A 12,704-nucleotide genomic window follows, 5' to 3' on the forward strand; every position below is an offset into this window, starting at 1 on the left:
CACATATTTACCATTCTTCACAACACGAACACTACTGATTTAAGCTTCTGTTTTCGTCTGACCAAGAAGTGAGCTGAGTGGATTAAAACAGGACGTGGACCACCTGGTAAGTAGCCTATTCTGTTGATTTGGACAAAACATCTTACTGAAGACTCCTTTGAGCAAATGACAAATAACGTATTGCTAATAAAAAACATAACGACCCGGGAACCAAAAGCGGAGCAGTAAAAATTTGTGATTGTAATATATTCAGACAAATACTATTTATGGATTTAGGAAGAGCAGTTCACGAGTAAAGATGTGAACCAAACATTTTTTAATTTTGATCTGCATTTACACGCATTTAATAAAGCAAATGACTACACGAATTGCCTCCACCAATCCATCTGGCACTAGCGTGTTAAGTCTGGGCCATTTTTGGTGATACTGAAACAAAATACCTTCAGCATAAGATTATCCTTTAACCAATGGCGATATACATGCATCCAAATCCTTTTAATTGCAACCACAGTGGACGCTTATTTGTACAAAATATGCGCCACTTTCCCCAAAATCTGTGTGCTTGCAACATAACGGGAGGATTCAGGGAAGACAACTCTTTACAGTATGCAGTATGTCTATGAATCTTGTTTAGCGACATTAATATCTATAAAAACAGGTAAGAGTGGAGGTGCCTTTGGCTGCTGCGTATTAGATTATTAAAGTGTATGAAATCTTAATATTTCTAGACAGTTCTATGTTTAAAAAAAACGCAAAATGTGTTTACTGGTAACATGTCAAAGATTAACAGGCGCCTGAGTGTTGTCTTTGGTAGGCAATTGCAAAGTATTGATTACCATGTTGACTGTGCCTCACTCAGTATGTCTTTTTATTAGCTTCCCCAACATTCTGTGGTATAGTCTGAAGGGGAGGTTTTGTAAGACAGTGGAGTCTGATGAGTGAGAGACAGAGAACACAAGCTCCTTTTAAAGGCACCATGAGTTAACAAAACATATTTCAAATGCATTCTTCTTATCGTGAGATAAGACCAAGAACTTGTAAACATTTTTCCATAAAAATGACTTTTTTTTTGTTGTCAATCGCAGCTTCCAGAGAAGCCCCCAATTGACCGTTCATCTCCTCACTGGTATAACAGACAAATTTGACCAAAACTAACAGAGTGGTTTAATCTCAAAAGCTTGAGACTAAAAAGTACAATGGTTTCCACCAATGATGAGAAGGCAGTTTGCACCCAGATGTCGTGCAAGGCTATGAATCTAAGGTGGTTTTCGTGAATTGTACGTTGAATAAGATTGTTACATGAATGATGAAATGATGGAGAAAACGGAGCATTTATGGAGCACTTGTGGTATTGATATTTTAAATGTCAGTCTGTATACAAGGATTTCTGTGCTGGGTTTGAGTGGTATGTTCTGGGGAGTGGTGATTATTGTTCGTCTCTTTTATAAGATGTGCGGCGCATCTATGAAACTCTTGCTCAGTGGAGCACACCAAGCTGATATTCTCCTCTGTCACATGGCGGAAAGGTGAGAGCTCTGCGGCGTGAGCTGGGGAGGATGTAGGCAAGCGTAGAACTCTCCCCGGGATCCGTGAGGTGGGACAGGTCTCCAGCCAGTCATTTTCCACCTCGGGCAACGGGCTGACGACGGCGAAGCGTCCGTGGTAGTCGCCTCCGGCAGAGCCGTGGCCACACAATGTCTTCCCGGCCTCCAGATCTGAGCCACTCAACTCCGAAAACTGGCTGGAGTGGGAGTCCGAAACGGATGGCAAGCTGCCACTCAGAGGAGAGTCAAAGTTCAAAGATTTGACGCTACGCTGCTCCAAAAGCTCAGCGTCCATGTCTTCCCTTGTATCGTTGATCTTTGTGCCTCTGTCCGTCTTCTTGTGCAGTTTGCCTTTGCTCTTTTTGCCTCCCAAGTTGGCGGAAGGTGGACACTTGGCAGATGTTATTCGATGCTCCAAAGCCACAGAATCGTTCGAGGAGCATGTCCAACCGCAGCGGTTCATGTGAGTGCCATCGTCCACACTGCTGCTTCCGCTGTGGGTGCGCACTTTGGCTGGTTTAGATTCAATGTCCACCTGAATTTCCATATTGTTGCCATCTCTAAGGACAGAAAATAAGCACAAGACATGCATTAATCATTGATTTGGCACAACGTCTACCAAACGGCTAAATGTCTTAGGAAGACTTTCTGCTAAAGAGACACCCAGTAATCCCTCGAATATCACGAAAAAAGTAGACCAGGTATGGTTGCGATAATCGTAAAACAAAGTAGGAGCATCCCTATTACTGGCCACCGATTCAGGGTGTCACCCGGCCCGGAGTCAGCTGGGATAGGCTCCAACACTCCCCACGACCCTAATGGGGCTGATAAAAGGTTCATAAAATGAGCTGAGATGAGATAAAAAAATTAAAAAAACCTTATGTACTGAAGCCGGGAAGTGGTGAAGGATAACAGTACAAAACATTTGTATTTTTACCTTTCAAGGGGGATGTGAGCATTAAGAATGGATCCAGCCATGGCTTTAGTGCTTGCATTGTCGCTGATTGTTCCAAAGCTGACAGTAGCAGAGTCACCACTAAGACTGCAGAGGTCCTTTTGCACATCGGCTTGCACTTCCAACCTGTAATCGTGTCGGAGAAACGTTTTGACATACCCGTAACAGTGACATAAAAACCTGCAGCGTGTGTGGATGTCCAAGTACCTGCTTAAGTAATGGACCATTGCGCTGCCAGAGAGGCTGCCAGTGATGCTGGCTCCAGCAAGGGCCATGGTGGATGCTGTCTCACTGAGATTGTCCCTGATGGCTCCGAGTCTGTCCATTTGGCTGCCACTGGCACTCAAACTGCCTGTCAGACCCCCAACACTGCCTTCACTGATACTTGGATTATTTCTTGTGTCTGCTACAGATGTTGAATCTACAAATGATATCATAGGTAAAGCAAATATGGATTAGACAGATTGTAACCAAATTAGAATTTTAGATCTTGAACATTTTTCATAGATATGTACTTGGATCTTGGGATGAAAATAGGTACAATTATCCGGCTATGGCCTCAACATCAACAAAGTCACAAAATAATTCCTTATCAGGCAAGATATGACGTCTGTGGGATACGGACCCTAAGTCTGTTGTGAGGAAGCGTTAAGTTGTGACTGAAAAGAAAATCCAAAATAAAAGTGGTCCAGATGAGTTGTCTCCACAGGGTCTCCAGTAGAGATTGGTGGAGAACCTTGGGATGGGCCCATAAAAGAACTGCCCCTTGCAAGCTATTGCCTCTTAACTTTGCATAGGGCCTGTTATTGGTGTCGTAGTGCAGGGTTCCCTCGGTTATCGCGGATAATGGAGACCGGGACCACCCGTGATAAGTGAATTTCCGCAAAGTAGGGATGCCCCTTCAAAAATGCTTAATTTGAACTTAATTTTTTTTGGGACATTTATTTCTTTTAAATGGTAAAATTTTAAGAGTGCAACATTCACTATGTCCATGTCAACATGGATATTTTTTTTTCTATTGGCCTTCTGTGATTTCTTTGTAAAATAATTCAAATTCTAATGTTTATGGTTTGCAGGTTAATTGGAATGGTGAGTAGTGACCAGGATTTACCAGTGGCTGCTGTCCCAGTGGCGACGTGCATGTCATTCTCATCATCAAACTCAATTCGAACACCTTTTCCCTTGCCTGTAGAAACACCACAGCCCCCACTCCGGCACAACGATATAGGCACCACACCATAAACATAAGCGAGCATAATGGGAACTCCAATGCCTAAAAACCAACAACAGAAAAAGAGACACACAATGTCATGTTAAAAAAGTACGAAAAAGACTGGGTATTAAGTTATTCTTATCACCTTTACCTTCCCAGATTTATGAGTAATGAAAGAGTGAGCCATTTGGCCTTAAAGAGGTTTTATCCAACTTTCTTTGGCATCAAAACTACTCAACTTAGTAAAGTCAAAATAGAACATGACATATAAGGAACAGAAGTATATACTAACCAACAGTAACTAAGGAACAGAAGTATATACTAACCAACAGTAACTGCTGCAACCAGTGGAGACACAATGACAGATAGCGTCACGCCACCTGCAATCACGAGATTCCGCTTGTGTTTGTTGATATCTTTACCTTTGTAGCGATTGTGTATCTGAGGAAAATCAAGATAAATCACATTAATTAGAGAGAATTCATCGTGACAATGCTGTGTTTTAAAGTAATCTCGGTTCAGAAAGTCAGTTACAAAATGTAGACTGAAAAATCAGTGTAAAATATATAGTATGAAGGCGTCATTTAGAAAATAGTCTGATTTTTACATTTATTTGAACTTTTTTTTTTACATAATTAGCTGTGAAGCATCAGATTTTTCTAATCAGTTTATGTAAATTTCTGCTATCTCACTTTTCTTCCCACATAGACTGGAATGCCAACGACCATGGCAGGGATAGCTATGCCAGCAATCAGTGCAATGCCAACAGGGGCCCCAACAAGTGTTCCCAATTGCCAGAGAATTTTCTTCTTTCTGCTCCATGGTTTCTTCCCCCAGAAGGTACAACCTGACGGACTGTAAAAAAAAAAAAATAATAATAATAATAATAATAATAAACAATTGTTGAGTTTGTTTTCCTCTAAATCCTTTTCAGCTTGTTCTTAGTTATTTGGCGTAAAAAAGATCTGTCAACTTTAACTGGAAAAAGTATCTCTTTGTTTAATCTTGCAGTTTTTAAAAAAAGTATGTGAAATATTTTTATTGCTTTGTCATTATTGTAGGTCACATTAAAAGTGGCAAACAAAGTAACTTGTTTTGGATTTTGGTTTACGCTTCAGCTACTTCTCTGCTGGCTCTGATCTTAATACGCTGTTCATATACAATTATCCATGTTAATGACATAGTGTATTAACTCATAATGAACTTGTTAATTTTCCCAGCTATACTGTATTGTAATATTGCACATATCTAGTAAGTTCACCTAAAAAATTAAAAAAGATCACAAGTATATGAGTGGTCGTAAGTTTGCCATTACTAACCTCAAGTAATGCAAGTCTGAGATCTCTTTCATACAAAGCCAGCAGAACTCACAACCGCAGACAGCACAGGTCATGTGGTTACAGCTTCCGTCATTCATTTTGACAATGTAAGCAGCACACCGTGGGCATGGCTTAATGTCATCAGCTGTGGGCAGCACAAACCAAAAGAAAATGAATACAGATTTTTTTTAAACTAGGCTAAAAAATCATAATACAAATCAAACAAACATAACTTGTTATAACATCAATATTTCGATACATTATTTCAAACATTATCGATCCCACTTATTTTGAAGAGGCTCGGGCCGTGTCTGGCTTGCCCTTCAGTTCCAGGACTGCAGTTATATTTTCCACACGACTAACAGACACGTTAAAGGATGGTTTTGCACATCCTTAGGTGCCAATTCTTTTTGCGGGATTTCTTTCAGTTACTCAATATCCCCTACACACAGTGTTCCCTTAGTCTGGGGTCGGCAACCATAAGTTCTGGAGCCGCATGGATCTCTTTAGTGCTGCCCTAATGGCTCCCTAGAGCTTGTTCAAAAATGTTTAAAAAAGGGGGTAAGAAATAGAATTTATATTATAGTAGGGTTTCTGTAGGACAAACTTCAGAAAAACATTTTTTACGTTTTCCAATGCAGTAAGAACGTGTAGAATAAATCTTAAATTTCGACATTTCTGGCAAAGATGAGTTGCATCATAGCCATGTTTCTAATAGCAGGGTGGAATGGTAGGCAGGTCGTTGTTGTAAACAAACTGGCGACTGTGTAATGGGCCATGAATCCCAAGGGGAATCGTTTGCATTCATTGCCAAGACGTTGTCAAAAAACAATGAAAAAGGCGTAAAGGATGTCCGCTGGCAGGCGAAACTGGAGAACCGCAAAAATAGATTTAAGAAGTGGGTTGCATCTCCAAACAAAGTTCTGTTGCAACCCGTGTAATAATAAAGCTTGGTAAACCGTTCACAGATGGCAAAGAGGCACGTTGTACAAGCTTCATTTTGTTGTGGTTTTTTCGAATTCTTAGAATAAAAATGACTTCAAAAATCTATTATTTCTTTATTGCATTCGTTGATTTCATCAACGCAATGAAACATAATTCATTAATATTTTAATAAATTTAAACTTGAGGCACCATCATACAACAGAGCAGACATGTGGTGCATCTACACAGAATGCATCGCCTGGAAAATAAACATTTAATCATGAATGCTCATGTTGTACTTGCAGCCAACACCGTCATTTGGGAGACAAAGTTGGAAACCTTCACGTGGTGTCTCCTGAGAGGCCGCTCGCCGCGGCCTGCGAATTCCAACAAATACCACTCAGAGCTGCCAACAAGGAACGTGGCACCCTACGTTTTTCATCCAGCCGGAGATATTTGACTGCCCCTCACCTCCGACTACCCCCCGGATGAACTAATCCGCGTTCCAGTGGCAGCTCTAGCGCTGTCTGAGGGTAATCCTCAGGCGCTCGTAGTGCCTCAACAACAACAACACCGTCATTTTGATTTTACGCAAATAGAAATACGGGCAGAATGTGTTGCCTTAATTATACGGCTGATATAAGGCTTTTCATTTTTTTTAACAACTCCAGACATATTTGTTTTTTGTTTGTTTGTTTTGTCCAATATGGCTATTTCAACATTTTCGGTCGCCGACCCCTATCTTAGTACAAGTAGACAGCAAAGCTCCTTTTATTATGTAATTCATATTGTAATTCATATATTCATTTATGTTTTTTTTTTATCACTGTTCTTTCTTTCTCTGTGTCCCTTCTAAACCCTTTGTTGTCCAGCTGCTCATTGAATAAACAATCCAATAGAAAACAATGGGAGTGCACCAAACTTCTCTGTAGCACATTAAAAGGGTTCAGGTTAAAAATAATCACCATTCCCATTTTCTGTGTTTAAGCAGCTGGACAATAGCTAGTGTTTAGGCAGAAAAATAAAAATAAACAGCAAGAACAAAAACAACAAAAAACATATTCAAGGGGGTCGCGACGCCGGTGGAGCCGAGAACACGCTGAAAAGAACAAGTATAAACAAAACAACCATAAACTAAACAGCCCTGTTTGCACACCTAAGAAGAATTGGCCCGAGTATTTGGGGGAAGAACATGCAAACTCTATTCTGCAAGTCATCTTAAAACTAGGAAGATGTGCTACCGCATCAACCACCATTCTGCTAAATAACAAACATTTCATCAAACCAATTTTACTTCACTTTGTCTGACACAATCTATTTACCGTCTTTTCACGACTATATGGCGCATCACATTTTAAGCCGCAGTGTCAGTAACGAGTCTTATTTCTGTATTTGACACACACAAAGGACGCACCGTTTTTAAAGACGCAGCGAGTCGGTTATTGACAAAAGAACTGGACTCTATCGACTGATTTATTTTTATTTTATCGTGATAACAATTTCAGTATAGGTCCATATATAAAGCGCAATGGATTATAAGACACCCTGTCTATTTCAGGACTTTTAAGGGCGCCTTATAGTCGTGAAAATACGGTAAGTATTTTCTTGATTCAACACATTCGGTGGAAATCTGGTGTGGGTGTGGCCTGTGAAATTGAACTCTCTTTCCTTGGATTGTCTGTGTGTCATACAAACTTGAATTGTATTCGTAAATTGAATATTATATTGTATACTATATTAATATGCTGCTGGCAGGCCTTACAGATTTTTTTATGTTGTGTTAGCTAACCTGTAGCTCCACTTTCTTGACTGGAGCTAAGAGATGACGAGCGTATTGTTCTCAGGTGAAGGGTTTGGGTTCTCTGTTGTCGTGCTGCATCACAGGTTTGGTTGGGGTGCCACAGCTGCTTACAAAGATAACAGAATTCCGTACCACAACTCTCCCTCCCACATGTGATTTTGGGACAGCTAGCACAACCAAAGGCAATAACTGCATACCTAAAAAAATAGACAGAAAAAAATTGATTATAAACCGCCCAGTAAAAAAAGAGCCATCAAAAGAAACGTTCTTACACACTAGTATTTCATTGGACCGGCTTTAACTTTGAACAATGCACACATTCCTTGTAGCCTTGTTTTGATAAGCTCCTCCAAAAAACTAAACCACTAAAAAAACTACATAAATGTGATAGTTGACATTGAATTGACATTTTAAATTGGTTGAACATGGCTTGGAATGAACTTTACTGTATTTTCTCGCATACATGACATATTTGTCCCTAAAAAAATGATGACTGAATCAAGGATACGACTTATATGTGCACAAATTTGACTTGACATGCACAGAACTGCGGGGTGACAAAGATGAAACGTCAAAACGCGAGGCAATGCTTAACAAAATGTATTTTGATGTCTATGAATGAAATTTAGGCGGCCCGGCGGCACGAGTGGTTAGCACGTCGGCCTCACAGCTTTGGGTTGCTGGGATCAAAACCAAGTCAGTCCACCTGTGTGGAGTTTGGATGTTTGGCAAAAAGTGTTGATCTAACAATTTTTGTAAACCGGGGGACACAATTTTGCCGTTGAGCCAATTTTTGTATGATTTTTCTGCAAGTAAATATACAGTAAAATATATGGTAAATGTGGGAGAACATTTAAATATTTTAAGGCCTCCAAAAAGGTGACTGTTTCCCATGAATAAATAAAATAAAAAATACTTATAATTACAATAGAGCCCTTCGCATCGAAGTGGCGTAAAAGTGCCTTATAAAAAGAAAAGAACTTACCCGCAATCAGGTGCCGGACACCAACGGCAGTCAGGGTCAGCCACTAACCACCTTCTAAGCATAAACTCTTCATATTTCTCCATCAGGCCCCGGTCACCAAGAATCATACAGATGTCATGTGGGTTAAAACCCTCTGAGCACTCAGGGCAACTGATGTTGACACGGGACTCAGATATTTCAATGCGCAGGTACTGACGTAGGCAGTCAATGCAAGACCGGTGCTGACAGGTCATGATGTCAGGGAAACTCTCCTTAGAGTGGTGCAGAAGGCACAGGGGGCACTCCAAAAGCTCCACCCCCACTCCACTGACCAGCTTTGAAGAAGAAGAAGGGGTGGAGGCAGACATACAAGGTCCTGAGGCAGATGAGTTGGAGGCACCAAAAAAAGCAGGTGAGAAAGCCCCGTTCCCAACCACAGCGCAGAAGGCAGAGTTCTTATCATAACACATCTCCGAATGGATGCTCTCAATGCTAGCGATGCCCTCGACGCCTGAAAGTCCACCTGGACCGGGGTTTTGGAACTCTCGAGACTTTCTCCGTACTGATTTGGACTCTCGTCCTCTCCATTGAAATAGAGAGGCCAGGGATAAACGTCTTTTCTTCGGAGCCTTCTTCATGGAGGACAGGGAAATGGAGGAGGCCATGGATTGGCGATCCCTGTCAGAGCCCATTACTTTGACATTACTATTAGCAAACTGATGGTGCTTAGGTAGGCTCATCTCCCCCGGCAGGGTGGGCCAGTGAGGAGCCACGATAGGGAAGCTTGTTCCTTCCTCACATTGGCAGAGTTCTCTAAGTAGCACAGGGCAGGAGAAGCGTTAAGCGGATGGATGGGGGAGGGGTAAGGTAGTCCAGGGTGGAGGCAGAGGTCTCCAGAGATCCTTCTGTTTTCAAGACATGACAACTTCTCTTCATCTACCTCACAGTTGCATTTAAAAGTCAAGTGATTGTGGCTAAGTGGTGACTTCCGAGACAGCTGCAACAAAACCTAACGAAAAAGAAATAAAGACGAGTGATAAGCAAAACAGTGTTAACAAATACTATATAAAATGTACATGAACTCATATCGTAGATTAGGATTGAAATCATGATGCAAAACATTTTTGTCCTGATTATTGGCCAGGCAAGACAGAAGATATTGTTTCAGATTTTCAGGTTTTGGTAATGACACGACTACACTTAGTGTTCGGGGGAAAAAAAACTTTTTGAGTTATCGGTTTTGTTATTTGGCCAAACACTTTTCTTTTCAATTACACACTAAGATTATTGTTAGGTTTTATTTACTTATTATGGGGGGATGAACTTTTGCCCGGCGATTGAGTGGTTTTCACGTCGGCCTCACAATTTTGGGGTTCGCCTCAGTGCTTTTGTTGTTCAGGCAGTTAATACTGTCATCTGAAGGAAAAGGTGGTCAGCTTTGGATGGAGTCAAGTAAGCAATAGATAACATAAGGGTTAGCCTAACTCTAACCATAAACCCCTACCTAATCTAACCTTGAAACGCAATAGGAGCCTTAAATTGTTATTTGGGGAATACTACCTGTACCGGACAACAACAAACATGTTTTCAGTCAATGCGCACCTTTTTATCAGTCAAAGAAATGTCCTGATGGTGAAAGTAGTGACAGTTATGTGGAGAAAAAAAATAACTAACTAACTATATACAGTAATACATCTACTTACGAATGCCCCTGGGTACGGAATTGTCACGTTACAAAAAATATATATATGCAAATGAGTGACACTAGATGGATTATTATTATTATTATTATTATTTTAGTTTTGAGGAAAAATGGGGGATCCCCAAAAATAAATAAATAAGAAAGCATGTATTTAAGGTAAAACACTGACGGGCATTGTGAAATGTCATTTTCAAATCTTAATGGTACACAGGAAATAGTTGTATTAATTAATTCATTAAATATTAAACATTGAACTTTGGTCGGTATATTTAGATGGTAAAGCTTGGTGAGCTTTTGGGTGACTTATGCTTCTGCTATTCTGGTTTTTAATTTCTAACCTTGTGGTTTTAAAGTACCGCATTAAATCTTTACAATCCAACACGAAGAACAAATATCAGTTCTACATTACACCCAGGAATTCAAAAGTCTCTCTCATCCGGTCATAGTTTTAATGGGCGTAGTTGAGGCACAAAATGCATTTATTTCTGCTGCAGAGCAGGTTTTACCACATTAAACCCATTTTTTGCTCAAACTCGTACATACAAACTAACTAATTAGAAAAAAAGCTTATTCTCAAGTAAATTGTATGATTAATGACCGAATAGTAAGCCAATACCAATGGTGCTATACAATTCACGGGCTTCTGTATTCTCTTGAATGTTTATGGTGTCATAAAAAGCAGCATAATTCAATTTGATTTATCTTAGATTTAAGAGACAGAGTACGAATGCATCGGAAAATAATACACCAAACTGTGGTAATTAAATACAACAGTATACAGCACTGCTTGCGCTGCCCTTACTGAAGACATTAGCTCGAGTTTGAAACAGCTAATGTTGCCAACCACCAATAGCATTAGCATCGAGTAAGCAAGGTAGCACGTCCCTCCCCCCAAAAAAAGAGTACATACCGTTTGCTGACATTCGTTTTTCCTCTGACATTAACGGCTAATCGGTTTTTGAAACAAAAAGGAGGAAAGAATCAAGAAGGCGTAATCCCGTTGCAATACCGCAAAGTTCCTCCTACTATAATTGCGCTGATATCCCGTTTGGGCTGACGTCACTGCTGGTGAAACTAGTGCATAATCGGTGTCGTAAGGAAGTGTCGGCCATCTTGCGTCGGAGAATATTTTCGTTGTATACTACTACTGCCCTGGAACATCAAGTTAACTTATTTCTCATTTTCAGGATGATTCGTGATGTATTGTTATACTTTTCATCAAAATTACCACATCTCTGATGTGTCTACCACCCAATCCCTTTGAAAATTGGTCAAAAATTGAGCAAATAAATGTCTAAGTAGACACTCCCCTGATAGCAGCGATATTCAGCGAATGGCACCGACCCAAAATGGCCGACAGCTCATGAACTCCTCCCCATTGAATCACAAAGCGCACCAGGCATCTGCAATAAACGTAATAGCACTGCTAAGAGTGAACTGGAGATATTGTCTCATTTTAGAGAGATGTAAATAAAGGTAGATGTTTGATGTACGCAGTGAGCCAGAGAGCAAGAAAGTTGTCACTTGTCGGCCATTTGTGTAGGGGCTACTCAATTAATATCACATGTCACTGGCAGTGGAGTCGCTAAATCTATTTTATAGGGTCATAAGCCACCCCTAAAATATTCTTTAGCCCCACCCTAGATAATTATTTTTTTTTACTCACAAAACATCTTGTTCATCAAATGGAGCAAGAATTTGAGTTTACAATAAATATTAAGATTAACGTCAACAATTTTTAATTATGATGGTGTTATCTCTGTTAATTCCTTGTGTACGATTGAGAGCCCCTTCACTACTGTTACAATCAAGAAAAACGTTTAAAAAAGGATAAATGAATTTCATATATTGCTTATTGTAACTTTTTGCCAGTCATCATGAAAGTTTCAGAAGAGTAACTATTCATCACTGCTGATAGTAATTACCTCAAGTTTTGATGGGAAATTAACAGGGCCTAGACTAATAAATTTCTCATCTCATTTCATTTTATGAACTAATTTGAACATATTTGTTTAAAAGCACATTTACATAAAAAGTCTCTCCCCCACTTAATGTTTACTTTTAGTACTACAAACACATTTTAGTTCTATTAAACCACTAGTTATTTGTTACTCTGTTAATAGATGTCAAATTAGAACAAATGAATGTTTTTCCCCATCTACTATCCTGTTAGGCGTTTTTTGAGAAGGTTGTTATGAATCAATTTGTTTTTAGTTAATTTCTACGATAAACACTCATTTGTGTGACAAGCAAATCTACATACGAACACACTCCCGGACGGA

The 12,704-nt window shown here is 39.9% G+C and overlaps 1 protein-coding gene across 3 annotated transcripts; it reads right to left on the reverse strand.

The window, feature by feature from the left end:
* Positions 1–293: 293 nt before the first annotated feature.
* rnf19a (ring finger protein 19A, RBR E3 ubiquitin protein ligase) lies at positions 294–11,545 on the reverse strand. Of its 3 annotated transcripts, XM_077720365.1 has the most exons (10): positions 11,333–11,540; positions 8,742–9,729; positions 7,745–7,953; positions 5,032–5,176; positions 4,405–4,567; positions 4,039–4,153; positions 3,611–3,772; positions 2,707–2,920; positions 2,482–2,625; positions 294–2,104 (listed from the first exon to the last, which is right to left on the reverse strand). In XM_077720365.1, the coding sequence occupies exons 2-10, from the start codon at positions 9,458–9,460 to the stop codon at positions 1,360–1,362; spliced, it is 2,616 nt and encodes an 871-aa protein (XP_077576491.1). In that variant the 5' UTR covers positions 9,461–9,729; positions 11,333–11,540; the 3' UTR covers positions 294–1,359. The 3 variants fall into 3 exon arrangements, with proteins under 3 accessions (XP_077576491.1, XP_077576490.1, XP_077576489.1); XM_077720364.1 differs by having other exon boundaries at positions 2,482–2,920; positions 8,742–9,717; positions 11,333–11,545; XM_077720363.1 differs by having other exon boundaries at positions 2,482–2,920; positions 11,333–11,545.
* Positions 11,546–12,704: the final 1,159 nt, after the last annotated feature.

Source organism: Stigmatopora nigra, chromosome 7 (genome assembly GCF_051989575.1).
Source record: "Stigmatopora nigra isolate UIUO_SnigA chromosome 7, RoL_Snig_1.1, whole genome shotgun sequence".
NCBI lineage: Eukaryota > Metazoa > Chordata > Actinopteri > Syngnathiformes > Syngnathidae > Stigmatopora > Stigmatopora nigra.

Coding starts and splice junctions, on each gene's coding strand:
- rnf19a (XM_077720364.1), bottom strand. CDS start 9,460: ATGAGCCTACCTAAGCACCATCAGTTTGCTAATAGTAATGTCAAAGTA. Junction 5,177..7,744: donor TCAAGAAAGTGGAGCTACAG/GTTAGCTAACAC, acceptor TGCTGCCCACAG/CTGATGACATTAAGCCATGC. Junction 3,773..4,038: donor GGTTGCAGCAGTTACTGTTG/GTTAGTATATAC, acceptor GTTGGTTTTTAG/GCATTGGAGTTCCCATTATG.